General features: G+C 39.5%; 1 protein-coding gene across 5 annotated transcripts in view; it reads right to left on the bottom strand.

Annotated features, from left to right (window-relative positions):
• Positions 1-1,511: 1,511 nt before the first annotated feature.
• Ppp4r2 (protein phosphatase 4 regulatory subunit 2) overlaps positions 1,512-23,353 on the bottom strand; it is a 49,840-nt gene continuing 27,998 nt past the window's right edge. For 2 of the 5 annotated variants that reach the window (XM_076567467.1, XM_076567469.1), the window contains exons 3-9: positions 19,693-19,863; positions 8,649-8,742; positions 6,245-6,282; positions 4,870-4,944; positions 4,455-4,598; positions 3,464-3,759; positions 1,512-3,289 (exon numbers count right to left, since the gene is read on the bottom strand). In XM_076567467.1, coding sequence (XP_076423582.1) covers positions 2,964-3,289; positions 3,464-3,759; positions 4,455-4,598; positions 4,870-4,944; positions 6,245-6,282; positions 8,649-8,742; positions 19,693-19,863 — 1,144 coding nt within the window. In that variant the 3' untranslated portion in view covers positions 1,512-2,963. The remainder of the gene's footprint in view (positions 3,290-3,463; positions 3,760-4,454; positions 4,599-4,869; positions 4,945-6,244; positions 6,283-8,648; positions 8,743-19,692; positions 19,864-23,353) is intronic. The other 3 variants (XM_076567468.1, XM_076567471.1, XM_076567472.1) reach the window with 2 other exon arrangements.

The following is a 23,353-nucleotide window of genomic DNA, read 5'->3' as shown; positions in this document are numbered from 1 at the left end:
TGCACAAATACATGCCTATCTACACTGCCAAAATAAAACCCTGGGTCCTCAATGCTCTAACAGGTCAGCCAGACTTTCTGACGACCCAAGACTTCTGGGACAGCTTTCCAAAGCCAATAGTTACAGCTCCCTAACTCCACTGCTCTGGCCACACACAGAAAAGGCTGTAGTTGTAACAAACAGTAAATGGATTAAATCAAACCAACACTCAAAATATATTTTCACTGCTCAGTTTTGCTCTGCCACATTCCCAGAACTGAAGACATTTTTTAAAAATGTTCCCTTTTTAAAAGGGGAAAAAAATGGCAAAAACAAGCATCACCCAATTACATGTCAGGGTTGGGAATGGAGAAATGAGTAAGAATTTGTTCATTATCAGAGGGCCAGCTACTTCAGTCATCAAAGCCTTGATTCTCCTGGATCATTCTCGTATTTGCTGCATACGTTAAGGAAATGTGCCTAAAACTCGCCTTTTGAACATACAAACGACTCAGTTCATGTTAGAACTGATGCTTTCTTTGCACAATGCCTATGGTAAGTGCATCTAACAACACTTCTGGAAATGGGCTTCCAAGGGGCCAAAGCATCTACAGCCTGCTGAACATAGTTTCACGTGATGAGTACTGCAGCTGCCCTAGAGACCCTCCCCAGCATCCTACATGTATCTGTATAAACAGCAACAACTTTCATCTATGATCAACATAGGAATAGCTAATAAATATTAAAACTATTAAACTATAGATTAAAATGCAGACCTCTCACAGAATTGAGTGATGTCATTTTGGTACATTCACCATTATTATACTTTATTTAATAAAGAAATACATTTTCTCTTGCAAAGATAGTAATTGCAAGTTTACAAATAAAACCACAGACCTCCATTCATGATGCTAAAATCTTCAACTTTAACCAGCAGCAAACTGATTTGTTTACAAATGGTCCATGGAACCATAAATAAAAACTATCAAAGGTCAAAGGAGCTTAGAGAACAGGTTTATTGACAACAATCTCATAAATACCCTAAGGGAAAATCTCAAAGTTTCTAAACCTAAAATGGTTAAAATCTGCTCTCACTGGCAATCCCTCAACAAAATAGAGTAACAGGTCACTACACATGAATGTCACATTCAAAATTCGCTTCATTTTTTAACATTTTTGCCAAAATGTTTTAAAAATTACATTTGATTTTCACCCCTCTTGGGTGCAGTAAATCAACACTCAATTTTATTAGACAGATTCCTAACTATATCTAGCTGCTGTGAACCTGAAGGTCGTCAGTCAGTAGTATATTACTCTATGAACAAACGGAGCCAAATATCTTGTTATTTTTAGTCATAGTCATGTCTAAGTAGTCAAAATGCAAACTTGTGGCTTCCCTCCAAATCCCCCAAAGCTTAGGATACAGTGTGAGAAACTGTTTGCATCAGCTACTACAAGTCCATCTGTGTACCTCAGGTGTCTGAAACTAAAAAAGGAATTCTTTTGTATTTTGATAAAAATGTACTCGAATATTTCATAACATTAATATTTATTGCTTTATATGAATACTGTATTGAAAGCCCAAGCATTCAGTTTACACACGAAATTATACAATTATACCGCTTCACAAAGGCAGTGAACACATTACAGTCTACAAAATCTACTTTACAGAAATTTAAAAATTCTAAATATCAAAAGGTACAGCTGAAGAAACAGGTATAAATTTGGCAGCCAGTAATTTTGACAGGGAAGTTGCAGCTTGCATGACTTTAAATATGTGAATTTGAAAATATTGAGTTTAGAGTAGTAACTTTGTGCTTTGTGTTGATCTGAAAAATATAACACTGGCTGTCGAAGAAGCATGTTCAAAAATATTAATTCACTTCAAAATGTTCTACAAATCATGGTGGTTTCTGTGTACCCTAGAACTCTATAGTCATTTTAGCTCAGGTACATACTGAAGGACCTCCTAATTCTTCCAGTACAGTGCTGTTCCACAGCAGTGCCATGTGCACACAGAATAATTTAGAAATAAAGGTGTAATGTCACAATGTTCAGAAAAGCAAGTGAAACGGGACCTGCGGGCTCTTCTGAGATGGTTTCCTGTCAGGCTCCTAAGAACTCATTCTACCAAACAGTGAGTTGATGCTCCTACGCAACTCCCAACATTAAGCACATTTTCTCATAAATAATGAAGTCTTTTTTTTTCCTCAGGCACCTTAGAAGTATACAAAAGAATTTTAGTTTGCACAGATCTCTTGGAATGTGTTTATCCTGGTATTTCAACAGACTTAAAGATTGCCAGGGTTTTACAGGGGCCAGATTTTATCTCAATTACTCAGAAGAGAAAGAAAATGTCTTCTGAAAGAAGTGAACTCAGTCATTACCAATAAAAAAGTATTCACTGTATTCATCTCTTATAGAAACAGAAAAATATAACATTCCCCCTTAGAATAATCTATATATGTATATATGACTTAAAGTTCCATTGTACAGTTGAACAATAAAATCTGAAACCACATGAAACCCTATAATTCACATGTTAACATGTTCAAACTATGACTGAAATATGGAAACCACTAGAGACAAGACAAAAATCTTCCTTGTGTATGTATAAACCAAATGTGATCATCTTTAAAAAGTTTTCAAAATTATAATTATCTTCCAGTTTAAAAACTTTAATTCTAAGTTAAAAAAAAAAATCTATACACAAACCACTGATTTGAGTACACCAAAAAAGAAAGAGAGGAAAAAAAAAAAAAAAAAAAGCAAAAACCAAACAAAACAAGAAAATCAGCAATAAGCGGGACCTAGAGGAGCCGGTATTCACAGCTCTTCCCCGTACAACTCTTTCAGGGTTTATTCTTAAGGTTCTTTATTTTACAGCCTGTTTCTCTTGTAAAACTAAAGGTCCACTTTATTACTTAAAAGGTTGATACAGTGTAAAACCAGAACTGTATGTAAAATACTGCCTCTAAGTGTTTCTAAGTCGTTAAGTCTTGCTCCATGGGTTCGTCTGTGACATCTGTGGTTTCATCATCGTCGTTCTCCATGGGTGACCCCGAGACACCTTCTCCAGCTTTCCTGGGCCCTCCCGGCTCGTCTGTCTCCAGGCAGTCAGAACCACTCCTCACAGCCCCTGCGCTGTCCCTCCTTTCTGGGGGAGGATCTCTCTGAGCTGGAGACCGGTCCGAGTCCTCCATGTGAGTACCCTCCTCTGAAGGCTCTTCATTCACAGCTAAGGTGTCTTCAGATTCTTTTTCTTGATTTTTCCTTTCTGGGACAATTTCTCTTGGTGTCATAAAAGATTCTAAAAATAAGCAAATGTTCTAGTTAAATTTGATTTTCAAAATACACCCAGCTAAGTTTCATGAATTCTGTTATCTACATTTCGTTAGCAACCACACTCAGGTGTGCCCAGAGCCCTGTACCAGCATGGTGAGGAGCACCGCTGTGTGCACACTCGGGGACTCTCCTCTCTCACCTTCCTCCTCCTCTTCCTCCTCGTCCTCCTCCTCTTCCTCCTCTTCTGTGCAGTGCCGCCTGCTGCGACTCTCCCTGTCCTGCTCCGGAGGGGACGACGCTGCTTCGGCTTCCTGCGCTCTGCCCGAGCCGTCACTGCACACCGTCTGGCTGGCTGTCTCTCGGACTTCACCTTCCTTGTCAAACCGCAGTCTTTTCACCTCATGCTCCTCGGCCTCCACAGCATCTTCATCTGGATGTTTATTTTTAACAGGGCTCAGTGAGGAAACCTCGGATTCGGATCCTGGAGAATCACTGCTGATGGTTTTTGAAGTGTTATTAATACAATTATTTTCCTCATGATCTACATTCTCATCTGTAAACTGAATCCTTAAGAGACTGCACTGTCAAATTAACTGCAAGTACCCGCGCTGAGAAAACACAGAACAATCCCAAAGCAATCTGAACCGGTTCATGGATGTTCCTATTGGAACCTACTTGGCAAGTTCAATCTTTCTGAGAAATTCTAGAAAATCTTGTCTACATTCACCTTCAGCTGTACTAACACAGAACGCATAGCTCCTACAGCTACATCAAGGCCTGGTCTGACCCTCAGAACAGTAAATGGGTCACATCCCACAGGACCCATGGAAGTTCCAGGATCCCAGGGCACCAAAATCTGAAGAGCTCCGAGTCTATATATACAAGGCTCAGTATTTGCAGAGCCTCCCTTCTATTTTACATCACTGCTAGGTGACATAATACCTACCTAATGCAAGTAAACACTATGGGCACAGGGGACAAAGTCTGTACATAACCAGTACAAAAGCAATTTTCTTCCTCAATTAGTTTTCATCTTTTACTGGTTGAATCTACCAAACCCAAAGATGGAACCCATAAATACAGAAAGGTCCATGTGCCTTGTGAATAGAAAATAGTGCTAAAAGCCATTAACAGATGTTACATTTCTATACGCTTCTTTCTGTCTTTCTTTAAATATAAAACACACAAACCTGTGGACTTTCTCTTCACTTGGCTGTAGGTCTGACTCTTTGCTATCTGTGCTCTCAGGCAAACCATTTGTTGTCAAGGAGGCTGACAAAGAAAGCTTTGGTCGATTAAGTGGCCTGGGTGTTCCAGGCCCATTTATATTAGACCTATAATGAGATAAACCAATATCATTTTCTACTTTTAGGAAAAATTATATACTTATCACCCCTTTAAAGTACATATCACAAGTATTTGCACTAATTCTGGCTTTCAGATCCATGCCCTAATTAGCAAATGTAGCCCGGTATAACCTACAACATAGATCTTGTATCTTCCCCATAAAATGTCCCATTAAAAAAAAGTTAGCTTGCTAATTCAAACACCCTAGATGGTTAAAAAAAACAAAAACAAAAACCCACATACACACAATATTCTTACCTGTCAGTATAGTTTGGTGAGTTTCCAGGAAACATAACACCATTCATTCGGTTTAAACTATTAGAACTGTTCTTCCTGTAATAAAAGAAAACACTTCAGCTGGGCATGGTAGCACATGACTTTAATCCCAACACTGGGAGGCAGAGGTAAGTAAAGCTCTGAGCTCAAGGTCAGCATGGACTACATAACAAGTTCCAGGTCAGCTAGGGCCACAGAGTAAGATCCTGTCTCAAAATAAAAAAATAAAATAATGCAATAAAGGAAGACACAAAGGAAGGGAGGGGTTATGAATGGCTCACTTCTTTAATTTTGATAATAACTGGGTGTAAGACTGGAGAAACAGTTCAACAGGCAAGAGTACAAGCTGCTTGCTCTTCCAGATGACTTGTGTTCTGTTCCCAGAATCCTCACAGTGGCTCATAGTCACCTATAACTCCAATTCCAGAAGAACTGATGCCTGCTTCTGAACTACATGGCATGCACAAGGTATACATACATTCAGGCAAAAACAGTCACATAGGAAGAAAATAAACACATTAAAAAGAAGAATCTGGGTCTTAAAAAAAAAAAACAAAAAGCTGGGGCTATCAAATTCAAACACAGATAATGGGAAATTAACACACACACACAAGTATGGGGGGTAAACAAACTATTAGTCAATGACACTTGCTTTTGAATCTCCTGGAATGTTCTCCAGGTAACTTCATATTCATCAGAAAAGCAAAACATTTAATTCAAAAAGAAATCAATTTTGCATACTTTTCTTTTTTGTTTTTCTACCAAGAAGCATCAAGGGATTATCTCAGTATCTTACTTAGCAAGACAAAGTCATGAACTCTAAAACAAAATTGTCTAAGAAATAAATGGCACTTAAGATTAAGCCAATGGATCTTAGGCCTCTTGTCCCCGACCTTCACACACTCCAGGGCACTTAAGTCTCTCTGTGAGTGTGTGTGTAATTTCCAGGACATCCACCCACAACAAAGAATTATGCAGGTGGCCTAATTGCTAATGGTGCCATGGCTGAACACATGCCTGGAACCAAGTCCTTAATTTGGCATAGGAATCCTGACAACTAACGATACCTGTCCATCATGGAGAATACCATGAAGTATCTTATTCCAAACTTGGCAGCCACCTCTAGAAAATCATCTAGGTGGCCAGAAGTGTAGTAAGTGTAGTAAGTAGAAGTGTAGTAAGTCTCTTTAGTGCAAATCTCTCTACTAGAAACACTTGAGCAGTATTTTGGCAACATTCCACCTCAGGGACCAGGTGGTAGATTTCACATGTACTGAAGTATATTTAGTTACATATAAAATAAATGCACACTACTTTAAGAACATTTTAAAATAATTAGAAAAATCTCTATACTTACTCTGAAGAAGGACACACACAGCTAACAACCATCACATTCTGAAATAACAAAAGTAGTGACTCCATGAGTGAAAGCAAAGCACAGTAACACAACAGTTGAACAACTTGTCTGAAACTCTCAAATTAAGCCTCCATCTAGTCTAACTGAAAGCAACTGGTTACAAACAAAAACAACAACAAAAACCAGGAAACTATGAGCAGCAAGAAGGACTTCAAGGGGCTGGAGAGATGGCTCAGAGGTTAAGAGCACCGGCTGCTCTCCCAGAGGCCCTGAGTTCAATTCCCAGCAACCACATGGTGGCTCACAACCATCTAGGATGAGATCTGGTGCCCTCTTCTGGCATGAAGGCATACATGCCGGAACACTGCATACATATAAATAAATTTTTTAAAAAATTCTAAAAAAAAAAAAAAAAGGACTTCAAGAGGTCTCACTGCACACTCACGGCTTGCTTTACCATTTACCTTGTATGCCCTTATGTCTCTGAGTTCAAGGCGGCAGAACCCTCCACCACACAGGTCTCAGGATCAGGCCTGGGAGACAGGTACTCTGATGGGCTGAGCCACCTCACAGGGCCTGATCCCTACTTCCATTCCCACCCCTTTTAAAGGCTTAGCTGGCCTGGAATTCACTATGTAGACCAGGCTGGCCAAGAACTCAAGAGATGGACTTGCCTCTGACTCCCAGATGCTGGATTAAAGGCTTGTACTACCACACAAGGCTGAAGTATTTCTTTTCTTATAATTTCAATCAGATAAATGGCATGACTCCTGGAAACTCACCAAGCTATACTATGAGAATGTTGGTTCATTTTTTAATTTCTTCTAACTAGGTTTTTTTTAAAGCATACTTTGGAACTCACACTGGAACTCAGACAATGTGCAGTGTATGTAAAAGTACAGGCCATTTTATTTTCCATATTCCTGTGCATGCACAAGTACATGCATGCACTTACACATGGAGGCCCCAACGGTCTTCCATCTCATTCAACAAGACAGGATCTCTCAATTAAACCTAGAGCTCGATAGTCAGCTTGCTCTGTGGATCCCTGTCTCTACCTGTCAAAGCTGGGATTCATTACAAGCAGGCCAGCACATCCACCAGCACTTATGTTGGATCTAGGGATCCAAACTCTGGTCCTCACACTGGTGTGGCACCCCCCACAAATGTGATGCCTGTGGGAGCCAAATCCCCAGTCTCTCTTCTAAAACTATCTTGAAATTTAAGTATTTAGTACAAGAGTGATGAATTTCCTTATCTATAAAGCAATACTCAAACGCCCTCCTTTGGAAATTATCCCAGCAGAATATTTTAAGGTCCCCTCACAGCTCTATCACCTAGATTCAAAATCCCTGGCTCACACACTGTAAAACACGGCAGCATGGAGGTGGCAAAGGCACCAGTGATATCCTATCTGTTCATCAAAAGCATCCCAGACACAATTACTAAAGGTCCCCAAGTTGAAGTACCGATGAACCCTGCAGCATATTCTGCTCTTCAGAATCTCATTCAATAGGCAACAGAAAGGATTAACAAAATGTATGAGTCTGATAACCCAAGAACTACCGGAAATCCCAAAGTTAATGGGCTGAGATTCCCGTTCCCAGAGTAAAAGAAGTGATTTTTTTGAAACAAAAAATTCTAATGTCAACTATGTTTTAGGATCAACTACCACATGAGAATTAGTCATCTGTCCAAATTCAGTTGATCCAATTACTCCTTCCAGTGATTTAATGTTTTGATCAAACACTTTGACATCTTTGTGTTATTTCCATCATCGTCGTCGTCGTAGCAGCACCCTGCCACCCATAATGTGAACTAGATCTTTCTACTCAATATATCACTAAAATGCTTTTACACACAAGTTTCTAAGGTTGTGTGCCTCTGAATTCCAGAATTCAAAATTCCACAATGACATTTATAACTGCTAACACTTATGTCTTTCTGGCAGGCTTTTTTTGTTTGTTTGTTTGTTTGTTTTAATGCTTAACAAAGCAAATGTTTGTAAAATATAAAACAAAACAAGCCAGGTAGTGGTGATACACACCTTTAATTCCAACACTTGGGAGGCAGGGGCACATCTCTAGGTTTGAAGCCAGCCTGGACTACAGAGTGAGTTCCAGGCCAGCCAGGGCTACATACAGAGACACCCCCCCCCCCCGCCAAAAAAAAAACCGAATAAATTAAATAAAACTGAATAAGCAGCTTTCCTCAAACTTAAAATAATGGTTGCCTAGGACCTCTTGGGCCTTCTTTCTGCCTCTGCTTATTAGTTTCTCTCAGAAACATAGAATGCAATTGAGAAAGCAAAATAACTCAGTAGACAGTCTACAAAACAACTCATGCCATTGTCTTTTCTGGAACCTACTAGGTGTCACTTTACTTTGTGTGATAGAATACATACCTTTTCTACTCCTCGGAGAAACTTGTCTGTTCCTGTATAATTTCTTCTTGGATCTGTTAGCAATTCACATAGTCGCTGAATAGTAAAAGGGATACTGCAAAGGAATAATTGTATAGTTTGAGTCCTCAGTGTAAGAAACTAGGAGCGGTGCTCCACAGTGAGCTTTATGGAGTCCTGTGCTGTGTCAAGCCAAAAAAAGGAATGTAGGAGCCACTGAGCAATATAAAAGAACACTGAGAACCATGTCAAAACCCATGCTGGAGAAAATGTAGTGCAGTGTTCTACATGCTGACTGCTCAATTTCAACTTTACCAGAGAGGTAACACAAATAATAATTGTCAGTTTATTTACAAACAATGTTTTCTCAAGCATTCTTTTGCACCCAAACATTTTACTGAACATCATAAACAACTTTGTTACTGGATAGAGAATAATCACAGCAAATAAAAAAGACAATAATCATTTTACAAAGAGTTTTGAGAAAACCAGAAAGATGGCTCAGCAGTTTAGAGTACTGGTTCCTCTCCAGAGGAGGACTCAGGTTTGATTCCTAGGACCCACATAACATAGCAGCTCACAATTTCTGTAACTCTAATCGCAGGGGAATCTGACATCATCCCAGGAACCAGGCACACAGGGGGTACATAAAGACATAAATGTAAGCAAAACAATCATTCTTATAAAGTAAATAAATTTTAAAAAAGGATTTGACTCAAAAAATTATTAGCAACCATCAGAATTACAGCTAATTGTCATGTTGTAAGTACTAGATGTGACAAACACTGAGAAAATGTACATCTTTGGATTTCAGTGTTTTCCATTAACATCTACTTGTGTGGTTTATGAAGAGAACTGCAAAGCCTCAGATTCACATACAATATTCACAAGGTCTTCATTTTCACACAATAGTCTACCCTACAGCAATGCAGCTAGTGTGTACCATTTTTGCTGTACCACACACATTTGACAGAAATCACAGGTTTCTCACTGGATAAACTACACTTATAGGTCACTCCCCCCCCCCCCTTTTTTTTAAAGAGGCAAGGTCTTACTTCTGTAGACCAGGCTGACCTAGAACTCAGGTATCTGCCTGCTTCTGTCTGTCTAGTTCTAGAATTAAAGGCATGTGATACCACACTCGGTAAATCTCACATTCTTAGCACAAGCACTATTTTTGCATTCTTATGTCAGTGTAAGATTTAGGAAATGTTCATAATAAAACAAATGTTTTCTGATTTAAATCCAAAGCTCTATCTAAAAGTGAAGAGTATTCTGCCAAAGAATGTAAAATAAAAAGGTGCAGCATTTACCTGACATATCCAGAAACAAAACCCACAAAACAATCAAAGTACAGCAAAGACACTACCTAAATAAAAAGCTAAGCAGACATCCTATTTGAAAACACCAAAATAATACTAATAGACATGTAGATCAATGGGGCAAAAGACCCAAATGTGTTCATACTATTACAGTCATCCCCTAATTGACAAAGATGCCCAAAAATACACAATAAAGAGAAAGACAGCATCTTCAATAAATGACCCTGGGAAACTGGATGCCCACGTGAAAAAGAATGAAATTAGACCCATTATCTATTACCCTGCTCATAATCAGTTCCAAATGGACAATGACCTCAATGTGAAGCCTGAAATGCTGAAAGCACTAGAAGAAAACATAAGTAGTTGTCTACAAGATATAGGTGTAGCTAAGGACTTTCACTCAGAATTCAGGCCAATAATTGATAAATGGGACCAAACTAAAAAGTCTCTATACAGCAAAAGAAACAATACAGTGAAGAGGAAGCCCAGATAGTGGGAGAGAATTTTTTTGTCAGCTATACATCTGATGGAGAATTAATATCCAGAACATATGAAAAGAAAACCCAACACAATAAAAACTTAAAGAATCAAGAAAACAACCCAATTTAAAACTGGGCCACTATCTGAATAGAGTTCACAAAAGAAATAAAAATATTTGTTAAATGTGTTCAATATCCTTAGCAAGAAGGGAAATGCAAATTAAAACAACTCTGAGTTTTCATCTCGCCCCAGTCAGAATGGCTATGGTCAAGAAAACAACTAACAAATGCTGGCAGGTGTGGGGAATGGGGAACCCTTACTCACTCAATGTTGGTGGGACTGCTAACTGGTGTAGCCTCTATGGAAATCAATGTGGACAAATCTCAAAAAAGCTAAAAGTAGATCTTTGTATGATTCAGCTACACCACTCTCCTTGGCTATGTCCAGAGGACTCAACATCAACATCCTACTCCACCGATACTACATGTTGAAGCTTTGCTAACAACAGTGAGGAAATGGAAACCAACTGATGTCCCTCCACTGATTAATGGAATAACAAAGATGTGCTAAGTATACACAATGGCTGGGCATGGTGGCGCACGCCTTTAATCCCAGCACTTGGGAGGCAGAGGCAGGCGGATCTCTATGAGTTCAAGGCCAGCCTGGTCTACAAAGTGAGTTCCGGAACAGCCAGGGCTGTTATACAGAGAAACCCTGTCTTGAAAAACCTTAAAAACAAACAAACAAAAACACCAACCATACACACAATGGAATTCTCTCGGGCTGTAAAGAAAAAAGTGAAATCATGAAAAAAGTGAAATCATGACCTTTGAAGATAAATAGAACTAGAAAATACAACAATACTGAATGAGTTAATGTAATTCAGACAGAGAAAGGCAAATTTCACGTTATCTCTTATTTATGGACGTGAGTGTATAAACTGGAATAACCACAGAAACCCAGAGAGTAGAAGGGGACCACGGAGTGTGGTGAAGAGGAGCTCTAAAGGGGCACAGGAGGACACAGGTGCTGTGAAGAAGAAAATGGGAAGGGTGGAAGTGGGTGGGACAACATGACTAACGGGAGGGGGGGGGAGAGGAAAGGCTATACAGAAGGAGAGTTAACACTAAGAATGCTCGAAAGAGACAAAATCATTGTTTACTTACAATTACATGTAATCATATAAATATATCTGTATACATACACACAGTTTAAATGCAGTAACAGAGTGATAATGTTCTCCAAGCACAAAAACCCTCATTTGAGTTGTTCAGGCATCAATATAAGCTATTGCCCTTGGAAGGTAAGGCACTTTATTGCTGAAGCTATCACACATACTCCAGACACAGGACTTGGAAGAATAGGACAGAACTGACCTGGAAGCCGCCTTCTTCCTGAGGACTAGCAGTATCCAAAAGTGCTATGCAAACTGCCAAGGGAGGGCAGCAGTCAGTGGTCCTACCTAGCTGTAAATCCTGCAAACCACAATGACTGGCCCAGCAAGTAATCTCCAATGGCTGAATAATGGCACTTTTACCTTGGGACTAACCAACAGCTGTGTAACTGGACTGAAGGCTGGCTAAATAGGAAGGAATTCATGCTTGTTACTATAAACCTAGTCAATTACTCATAGCTGATCCAAAGTTATGGACCCTTGATGAGAACCTTCTATTGCCATGTTCCTAAACCAGCATAATTTCTAAATGCACTCTAAGTATTTATCTTTATATTCACAAGTAAATGTAGCTCACCCCTCATCAAAGAAGTTTCTTTTTTACAGCAGATGGAAACTATTACAGAAACCCACAAATATTCAAATCACAAAAATCCACAACTGACACATCTTCAGTACAACCCTTATACCTAAGGCTCAAGAACATTGCAAAGAGGGGGTGGAAGATTTCATGAGCCAGAGAACCAAGATGCCTGATGCTGAACAGTGTCTTCTAGACACAACAGGGAAGCTGCACCATTAAGTCCTAACAATACTGCTGTTCAAACAAGACCTGCATAATGACAACATCATTTATATGCCTACATGGGTGGGGAAATCACACAAGATCCTTCTCCCAGATGAAGAGCTATGGGTGAACAGGACATAGAGAGAAGGTCCCAGGGTTAAGAGCACTTATTGCTCTTGCAGAGGACCTGGGTTCTGGCCTTAAGGTAACTACTGTATGCATATGGTAAGCACACATACATAACACTATTTTATGTTACAGCAATAAATGGATGCAGAAAGAGAAAAATCAATCTCCTCCAGAGATAAGGCCCCTGATAAATTATACAATCTCAAGTGATTAGCCCTAAACACATATACAGAGAAACACTCAACTCAGTATGCTGTATATACTTATAAACACACGTAATTAAAAAGGTCATAAATTTGAGAGTGGGGCCACAGAATGAGGGGTGGAAATTATGTACTTGCAGTACTTTTTATATATTCTTACAAAAAAAAAAAAAGATCCAAAGAGCCATTCACTTTTATGTGTAGCATGCAGTTTTAGAATGTCTTTCTTTTTCACTCAGTCTGACAAACTATTTAATGAAACCTAACTTAAATATCTATCATCAAAAACTGAAGAAAAGCTAGATGTGGTGGGTCACAACTTTAAAATCAGCTCTTGGGAGAAAGGCAGGTGGATCTGTGAGTTCCAGAGCAGCCAGAGAAACACAGTGAGACAACAGTAAGACGCTAGTGCATCCTTGCAAGGTACCAGAACCTTGACTGAGGGTAGTGAGAAAATGAAGTTAACACAGACACATCAACACAGAAAGCTAGGGTGGGATGTCTAGGCTAAAGAAGCTATAGCACCCAGAAAGCTTAGTATGTTTATTATTTACAGCTAACCGCAGGAGGAAGTCTCTGTAGGAGAGCCCATCTTCAGGACATAAACATCCAGGAGAAAGCTAAAGTGCACATTTTCTGCAGTCAACATTCCCCAGAGGAAAGGCTCTGCCACTCCCATGGGTCATTATGTCAAACATACTCACAATTTTACTTGCTCCCTACATGATGCTGTCTCAAATAAAAGATGAATAGGCTCCTACTGAATTATCTCACACAATTCAGAAACGGAAGTCTAATAACATTAAATTTACTTGAAGCACTATGTTATTTCTATACGAAGGCTTAGTAGTAAATAAACAATGAGCCTCTTTCAATATTGGCAAAGAGCCAAGGTTGTGAGTACATTAATGTTTGTCTCAGTCCACATCCCTAAATCAACCAACAGTATGTCAAAGCCTTTAACCAAGTTAATCATCTGAGTGCCCATAGTAATCTAAATTGTGATTTTATCATACCAACCCCTATCATCACAAGCCAAGGTGAGGGAATAATGTAAGGAGGAGTAAGTACCAGATTATACCAATTCTCAATTAATTATACTCTGAAAAGGGGAGAGAAGAAAATAAGCACATTTTAATGAATAGACTCAATGGGCTGCACTTGCTGCTCTTACAGAGGACCTGGGTTTGGTCCAGCACCCACATGATGGTTCACAACCACCTGGAACTCCAATTCCAAGGGATCAGACCCTCTTCAAATCTCCACAGACACCAGGTGAATATACATACATACATGCCGACTGGAGACTACACATAATGTAATCTTTAAAATATTAATATATCAGCCGGGCATTGGTGGCGCACGCCTTTAATCCCATTTAATCCCAGCACTCGGGAGGCAGAGCCAGGCGGATCTCTGTGAGTTCGAGGCCAGCCTGGGCTACCAAGTGAGCTCCAGGAAAGGCGCAAAGCTACACAGAGAAACCCTGTCTCAAAAACCAAAAAAAAAAATAAATAAATAAAAATAAAAATAAAAAAAAAAAATCCAGTTAACAAATGCTTACCCCAATAATTAACAAAAATGCAGACATTTTCTCAACCAATAAAGGAACAGAAAACCCAGGAACAATAAAGTTCACTGAGTAAAGAACAAAGTAACAAAAAGAAGAACCCCTTCTTTCCGTCACATGAGAACAATCAGAGTTAACGACAAAGCAAACAGCAAACCTGTTTTAAATCTGTATGTAATCCAAAGGACAAAAACCAAATAAATGCTCTTTTACAAAAGTGCAAACTGGTGCCTCAAATGTAAACAGAAGAGATGCACATGTGCAGGACGGACACATATCACCCCAGTGATAGTCTACAACACTCATAGATCAGTCAGTGCCTTGCTCAGCCATCACCAGAAGCTCTTCCTCCTGCAGCAGGGGGTAACAAATCAGAGACCCACAGCCAGACTATATGCAGAGAGTGGGAGACTTTGGAACACTCAGCCCTAAATGGGATGTCTCTATCAAATTTTTCTCCTCAGGGCTCAGGGAACTCTGCAGAAGAGGAAACAGAAAGAGTATATGAGCCAGAGGGGATTAAAGTCTCTAAACACAGCCGGAGTGGTGCACATATGAACTTGGAGACTGTGGCAGCATGCACAGGCCTGCACAAGATAAGGTCCCAGAGCTAAGAGAAGTGGACACACACTCTGATCACTAACCAAAAGCTACTTTTCTCCATGAGAGTCTCACTGGAGAAACGAAGGGTAGGACCTTATGCCCAGCAGAAGGCATCTTTGGAAGTTATCTCATATGTTGGATTGAGGGTTGTTTTTTAATCTTATAGGTCCTTTGCATATATATTATGGTTCCTGGTTTTGTGTTTTCATGGGATTCCTGTGTGTCAACTTATGTGTCTCTGCATCTGTGTGTTTCTTGTGCTTTTTCTTCTGTTTGTTTTGTCCTATTCCGATTTGTTTTTGTTTTTTATCTTATTTTACTATTATTCCTTAGATGTCTGTTTTCTTAGGAAAGACCAAAGAAAGTGTAGATCAGGATGAGAAGCCATAATCAGAATATACTGTATTTAAAAAATTTATTTTCAATAAAAGAAAAAAATTAAAATAACGAAGTGAGTGAACTTGAAATTCAAAGAGCAAAAAATTACATACTCAAAATTTACTAAAATAATTTTAAAAATATTATAGTCTGTGTCAAGATACTATGAAGCATTTAATTTATAGCTTTCAAAAACTAAAAGCATAAGCTGGGCGGTAGTGGCGCACGCCTTTAATCCCAGCACCCAGGAGGAAGAGACAGGTAGGATCTCTGTGAGTTTGAAGCCAGCCTGGTCTACAGAGTTCCAGGACAGCCAAGGCAGAGAAACCCTGTCTCGGGGAAGAAGAAAAAAAAATGTATATATGTGTGTATACACACACACAGGGGCTCATCTGAGACCCAAGGCAATCTCTTACTTGTAACCCTTGTAAAATCAAAAAGCAAATTACAAACAGAACAGGGCTGGATCGATGGCTCAGCAATTAAGAGCACTGGCTGCTGCTCTTGCAGAGGACCTGAATCTGGTTTCCAGCATGCACATGGCAGCGCATGAACATCTGTATCTCCGTTCCTAAGGAATCTGATGAGGCTTTACCCTGGATTCCAAGGCCACCATGCATGCATGTGCTGCACAGACACACATGCAGACAAAATACCCATACACACACACACACAAAAAAAAAGCTTAAGAAAAACAAAAAGCCATTAATTAAAGGACTACTGACACATGAAAAATGCCATTTTATTTCATAAAAGTACAAACTGAAACCTCAAATGTAGACAGAAGAGATGTACACAAAACTCCTAAAAACATACACAGGCATACACATACACACACCTATAGTAACTAGTTATTACACAGAGGCATAAATGAACATTTTGTGATAGGGCTAGGATGTAGCTGATTGGTAAAGTGCTGGTATAGAACTTGCAAAGGGTTCAATTTGAACCTCCAGCAACACACACACACACACACACACACACACACACACACACACACTCTCTCTCTCACACACACACACACACACACACACACACAGAGTGAGAGTGAGTGAGAGAGAGAGAGAGAGAGAGAGAGAGAGAGAGAGAAAGAGAAAAGCAACCTGTTAAAGTGTGATATGCTCTTGCCTAGAGCTGCAACAAATCAACTAAAGATATGTACAATACGTACTACAAACAAGGATGGCTCACAGCACTACTCCCCAACTTCATTTACCAAAGGGTTTGGGAAAAGGCAAAGAAAAAGCCTGCTCACAATCATAGAGGAAGGCATATTATGAGCTGTTTACATATGAGAAAACAGAACCACAAAAGACAGCATTTTTTCTTTCCTTTTTGGATTTTTAAAAAAGACTGTGTGTGTATGTGTGTATGCACACTTGAGGTCACATGTCGGTGGAAGCCAGAAAGCTTTCAATCCTCTGGAGCTATAGTTACAGGTGGTTGTTAAAGAGCCTGACATGGGTGCTGGGAACCCAACTGTGACCGTCTGCCATGTCTTCAGCCCCTCTTCTTTGGGTTTTGAGACTGATCTCATGATGTAGCACAGGTTGGTCTGCATGCGGTCTTAAATCATCCTGCCTCAGACTAGAGTGCAAGGATGAAGTGTGTGATGAGACACCACAACAGACTATAAATGTACTTACTAATTACTGAAATATCAAAGTTTTTCTAAAGTGAAAATACAACTAGCATGTAACACGACTCCAATACATCTATGGTGTTTGGGGATCTTTTAAAAAAAAGAATAAAGATGTATCACTTTTAACAAAGACAACCTATTAAAAATGAAAGAAGTATACTAACTAGAAAGTGCTGTGGATATCACTCTATATAAATAAAACACTGATGGCCAGTGACCAGGCAGGAAGTATAGGCGGGACAAAGAGAGAGGAGAATTGGGGAAACAGGAAGAAGGAAGGGGAGACACTGCAGCCACCACCAAGAGAAGCAACATGTGAAGACGCCGGTAAGCCACCAGCCACGTGGCAAGGTATAGATTTATAAAAATGGGTTAATTTAAGATAAAAGAACAGTTAGCAAGAAGCCTGCCATGGCCATACAGTTTATAAGGGATATAAGCGTCTGAGTGATTATTTTATATGTAGATTGTGGGACTGCGGGGCTTGGGGAACCTGGAGAGAAGCCCTCCAGCAACAAGAAAGAAGACCCTCAGCTGATGGAACAAGGCTGGGGCGTTAGCTCAGTGGATCAAGTGTTTGCTCTGCCCCAGCACAAGCACCTGAATCTGAGTACCAGCACCCATGTAAAAGCTTGAGTAGTAGCACACATCTGTATTTCAAATGCTGGGAGGCAGAAACAAGTGGATCCCTGGGGCTTTATCACTGGCTAGCCAGTCTAGCCAATTACTAGGCTCCAGGACCAGGGAGCAACGGAAGAAGACGGTATGACAGAATGAACCTGTGGTGGCCACAGGAGCTGCACAGATGAGTACACACACAGGCATACACCACACACAAAATACTATTTAAAATTTTAAAAAAATCCAATGGAAAGCAAAAACGTATGATAAAAAAAATTATCAAAACCTTTATTCAGAACTTTAAAACAAAGACTTTCTTGTTTCAACATATCTATATAATTACAGACCAAATATGCAGATATAAAATGAAAATTCATAATGTATCACTAGTTAAACTTAAATTCTGACTAATTAGAGTAAATAATCCAAACAGCCATTCTGAAAACTGGAATTAAAAACACTTTAAGAGCAATTATGTTTAAGTGTGCTTAGGCATTTAATGACTGTTCAAATCATCTAAAGTAGATGAATACATGTTTTAACAGGTTAAAAAATTATAAATATTTTAACTTTATCCAATAACCTACTTATCTGTTATCTACTCTAATAGAATTAAGAATATTTGCTCTTACTAATTTATAAATTAGCTCAATATTCAAAATGCAGTGGTATAATTCATTTTAACCCCATATATCTGTAATGTGTGTGTGTGTGTGTGTGTGTGTGTGTGTGTGTGTATGTATGTGTACACGTACATGTACTATATACAAATATTCTACAAAGGAAGTCTATTTATGCTGTATACATCCAGCTCAAGAATAAATTTTATGCAACATATAACACACATAACACATAGCTTTTTCCCCATGTGCTTTTAAAGAGCCCCAGATAAACTCATAATAAACAATGGTTAAATAACTAACGGGACAACAGGGTATCTCCAGGAAAAGTTTTAGTAATAGACCTAATGCCAGAGCATAAGCTTTTGATAGTGCAGGCAAATTCCTAAACTTAAAAAAATGGGAATAAGCAGCTGAGAATGGGGCTGGAGAGATGGCTCAGGTTAAGAACAGCGTCTGTTCTTCCAGAGGGCTCACAACCACCTATGAGATCTGGTGCCCTCTTCTGGCATGCATGTATGCAGGCAGAACATTGTATACATAATAAATAAATAAATAAATATATCTTAAAAGAAAAAAAAAAAAAGCGGAGATTGGCAGTGCACACATTTAACATCAAAGGAACAAAGAGGCAGTGGATCTCTGTAAATTCAAGGCCAGCCAGGGCTGCACAGTAAGACCCCGTCTCAAACCCCAGCTCCCCAAAAAAATCAGGTTATTTGTGGTCTAAAAACATACAATTAAAACCTCTTCACATGACACCTCCCAATAAACAGGAATCTTATTAACAGAAACCCAATTCACTGTATTTCACACTGTTGTCACATGCTTCAAATTACTAGTGCCAAATGCAATACTCAATGAGTCAACTCCACAAATGCATCATTCCTTCAGTAAACAAAGTTCTAAATTAGAACTTAATGACTAATAGGAAGCACAGCAACACTTTCAAAGTAATCACATTCACTTAGTGTTCTTGGTTTTCAATATTTTACAAAAGATTAAAAATGCTTATAGTTATTGACAGGAAGGGGGACTCACACTCTAAAATAAACCTCTTAAGTATAAATAAGTCTTCACCAAATATCAAAATAATACCAAATAAAAAAAAGAAACATTCAAATATTTCTTGATAAATGAATGTTGCTGCTATCTTGATAAATGCATGCATAAAAGTATGACTATCCCTGAAACTCATAAAATCGGTTCAAGTTTTTTTTTTTCAATGAAAACTGTAAACATTTAAAATATTTATGAACCAAAATTTGGCAAGCACAGCTAGGTGGTGGTGGTGCACATCTTTAATCCCAGCACTCAGGAGGCAGAGGCAGGTTGACCTCTGTGAGTTCAAGGCCAGCCTGGTCTACAAATAAAGACAACCAGAGCTCTTACACAGAGAAACCCCATGGAGGGTGCACCAAGCACTAGAGATACAATAGTCAATTATCAACCAGATATAGTAAAACTTAAAGAAATAACATCTAAAATTAAATCTTTAAAATATTATTATGTGCATACCCATTAAATCCAGTGACAATTTTCAGTATTCTTTCCTTCATTTCATCAAAGGGAATATATTCAACATTAGGATTGGGAGGACCTCTTGGTTCAGGAGCTGAAGTTCTGAAATCATCCATCACTTTCTCCAGTTTGAAAATAAAATAACCTTTAAATTGGGACCACTGAATCCTATAAAGAAAAAAGTCAGAAAACATTAACAATTACTCTTTCAATTACTTAACACAAACACAGACACTAAAGATGCTCATAATTTCCACAATAATACTTATGTGGACTAGGAAAGTCTCTTACCATTAAAAGTACAGAGTAAGTTACATTTGGTGGCATATACCTTTAATTCCAGCACTTGGGAGACTGAGTGTTTTAGTTAGGGTTTATACTGCTGAGAAGAGACATCATGACCATGCCAACTCTTATAAAGAAAACCATTTAAGTGTAGTGGTTCATGTACTGTTCAGAGATTCAGTCTATTATTATCATGGAAGGAAACAAGGCAGCATGCAGGCAGGAGTGGTCTGAGACACTGTGTGTGGCTTGAGTATATATAAGGTCTCAAAGCCTGCCTCCAGTGACACACTTCCTCCAAGGCCATACCTCCTAATGATGCCACTCCCTACGAGCTTATGGGGGAAAATTACAAACTACCAAACTGAGGCAGAAGGATCTCTGTGAGTTTAAGGCCAGTCCTGTCTACAAAGTAAGTTCCAGGACGATCAGGAACCACACAGTGAGATCTTGTCCCCCAAAACAAACAAACAAACAAACAAATAATAAATAAATAAATAAATAAGTTCTTTTCCTCCCTCCCTTTTCAGTCATAGTTATTTGAGGTATTCAGGGTACTGGTCCCAGCCTATCTGACATAGCAAAAAAAGTACACATATGCCTGGGCTAGAAGATGGCACAATGTTTAAGGCACACAGAGTTCAAGCATGAAGGCAAAACCTTGGATTCCCAGAATCAAGTACCAGGTGGGTATGGTAGCCTATGTATAATTCTAGCACTTAGAAGGTAAAGATGAGAATCCATGAAGATGACTGGCCAGCCAGCCAAATTGTATCAGCAAGCCCTGGGTTCAACAAAAAACTTGACTCCAGTCAACAAATACAGTGGAGAAAGAAATCATAAATTCCAACATCATCCTTTGACTACAAAAATGAAGATACACATATACACAGGCATACAAACATGCACATATGCGTAAGGAAAAATATACAAGTACCCCATTTATATTTTATCTCTATTCATTGCTGGGTAGTAATTTCCTCCAAGATAAAACGCTGACATTGACCAGCTCACTGCAACCCATCTTCCCCAAACTTATATAAGGAGTAAGAACTGCTGACATTTTTTTTAAGTGGGTATTTTGTCTAAATGCTTTCTTGTGCACCCTCTGGGTGCCTGGTGCCCAAGGAGGCTACAAGAGTGTGTCAGATCTTCTGAAACTGCAGTTGCAGGCAGTTGTGAGTTGCCATATGAGTGCTGGGAATCAAAACCCAGGCCCTCTGAAAGAACAAGTGCTCTTAACCACTGAGCCATCTCTCTGACTCCCTCCCACCCACTCTTAGGCAAGCTAAATAGCCTAGATGCTCAGACCAGCTACATTGCACTGCCTGGAAGACACATTCTCTGACCTGCTCAGCTGCTTACAAGCGACTCAGTGTGTTCTGTATTTCCAGCTATTGTAACCTGCCAGGCATTCTGTGGTTGGCTTTTGATGGTAAAACTGCCTCAGAGTCACTTCTGCTCTTGTAGTTAACACTTCATCTATGCTTCAACTAACAGCAGTATTTGAACAGGAATGACTCCATACATAGGCTCATATATTTGAATGCTTGGACATTAGGGAGTGGCACTACTTGATGGATTAGGAGGTGTGGCCTTGGTGTTGGAGGAAGTGTGTCACTGGGGGTGGGCTTCGGGGTTTCAAACATTCAAGCCAGGCCCAGTGTCTCTCTCTTCCTGCTGCCTGTGGATCATGATACAGAACTCTCAGCTCCTTCTCCAGCACCCTGTCTGCCTGCATGCTGCCCCACTTCCTGCCATGCTGATAACGATCTAAACCTTTAAACCTGCAGTTTTCCACCTGTGGGTGGCAACCCCTTGGGGGTGTCAAATGACACTTTCATAGGGGTAGCCTAAGACCATCAGAGAAATTAATTACATTACAATTCATAACAGGAGCAAAATTACAGTTAAAAATAGACAAAATAATTTTATGGTTGGGGTCACTACAACATGAGGAGCACAGCATTAGGAAGGTTGTGGACCACTGCCTAAAATGTAAGCAAGTCCCAATTAAATGCTTTCCTTTTAAGAGTTGCTGTGGTCATGGTGTCTCTTCACAGCAACAGAACATTGACTGAAACCAGTAAATATAAACTGAGCCAGTGCTTCACCAAGTTGGACTTTGGTGATATCCTTACTTTAGTCTGACAATGGTTCCTGATTAAGGGTGAGTAGAGGTTTGTTCGTGTCTCCCCGGGAATAGTACCAGACCTCTTAATCCTTTCTTCACATTTTACCATTAATATAAGAAAAAGTGTGAAGGTGATACCTGAACAAACAGTCTCAATTCTAGGAGATACAAAAGTTAGTTAGGGATGTCACCTATTTTTTTGTGCAGAGTACTCTTATGTACGTTCACTAAACACAATTACAGAAAACAGAGTATTAATTTGCTATATATGACTGTCTAGCAGTCCTATAAACTAGGAGAGTAGTTTCCAACTGTGATTCAAGAGATCAGGCTTGAATCAGGTATCAGGCAACTTCACTGTGCTATTGGCTCTATCTTCAATGTGCCAACAACCCTGAAAGCAATGCTAGATGGAAATGATGACGACCTAGCAGCAATCCAGCAGCAGCACCAAATCGTACTAACAGTATTATCAGAAATTCAGTTTTGCTTTGTTCTGTGTTTCAAATCTGGGGCTGGAGATGTAACTCAGTTGGTAAAATGCTCACCTAGCATAGATGGTGTGCCCTGGGCTTGATCCCTAGCACAGTATAAATTGGGCATGCGTAAATTGGCCATGGTGATATAAGACTGTATTCTCAGCAGTTGGGAGATGGAGACAGGTCAGAAATTCAAGGTCAGCATGGGCTAACATGAGGTAAGCCTCTCTACCTTTTTCATTTTAACAACCCACAACATCAAGGTCAAGAGTAGTTAAAAGGTCTTGAGGAAGAGCAAGTAGTGTCACAGACTGTGGATCTGAGCTACTCAAGAGGCTACGGCTGAAGGACCTCTTGAACCCAGTTCCAGATCCACCTGTCTCAACATAAATTTTCTCAAGGAACAGAAAGATCCACAATCAACAAAATTAGTTTCAAAAGACTTTGTATTAAATAGAAAATTCATGATGGAGATTTTTGTGCTAATACACAAAACCTATGGGAGGATCAATGTAGGTTTAGAACTGTTGACAGGAGGGCTCCAGGACAAAGTAGGAATAAGCTGGACCTTAAAAGGATAAAGCCAGCAATACAGGAAAAAAAAAAAAAAGTTAACAAAGGGAATTTCCCATACTCAGCAATGCTGGCACTGAGGACCACAAAATCCTGCCTTGTGGCAAGCTACCCTATGTGCTTTAAGTTTTCTGCAGCATGGTCAACCACTATCCATGTGTGCCAGGAACAATGGCCACTCCTCAGA

This window comes from Peromyscus maniculatus, chromosome 3, assembly GCF_049852395.1.
Source record: "Peromyscus maniculatus bairdii isolate BWxNUB_F1_BW_parent chromosome 3, HU_Pman_BW_mat_3.1, whole genome shotgun sequence".
NCBI classification, from domain to species: domain Eukaryota; kingdom Metazoa; phylum Chordata; class Mammalia; order Rodentia; family Cricetidae; genus Peromyscus; species Peromyscus maniculatus.
Note: the sequence above shows the minus strand (reverse complement) of the source record. Positions and strands in the feature narration are given on the sequence as shown.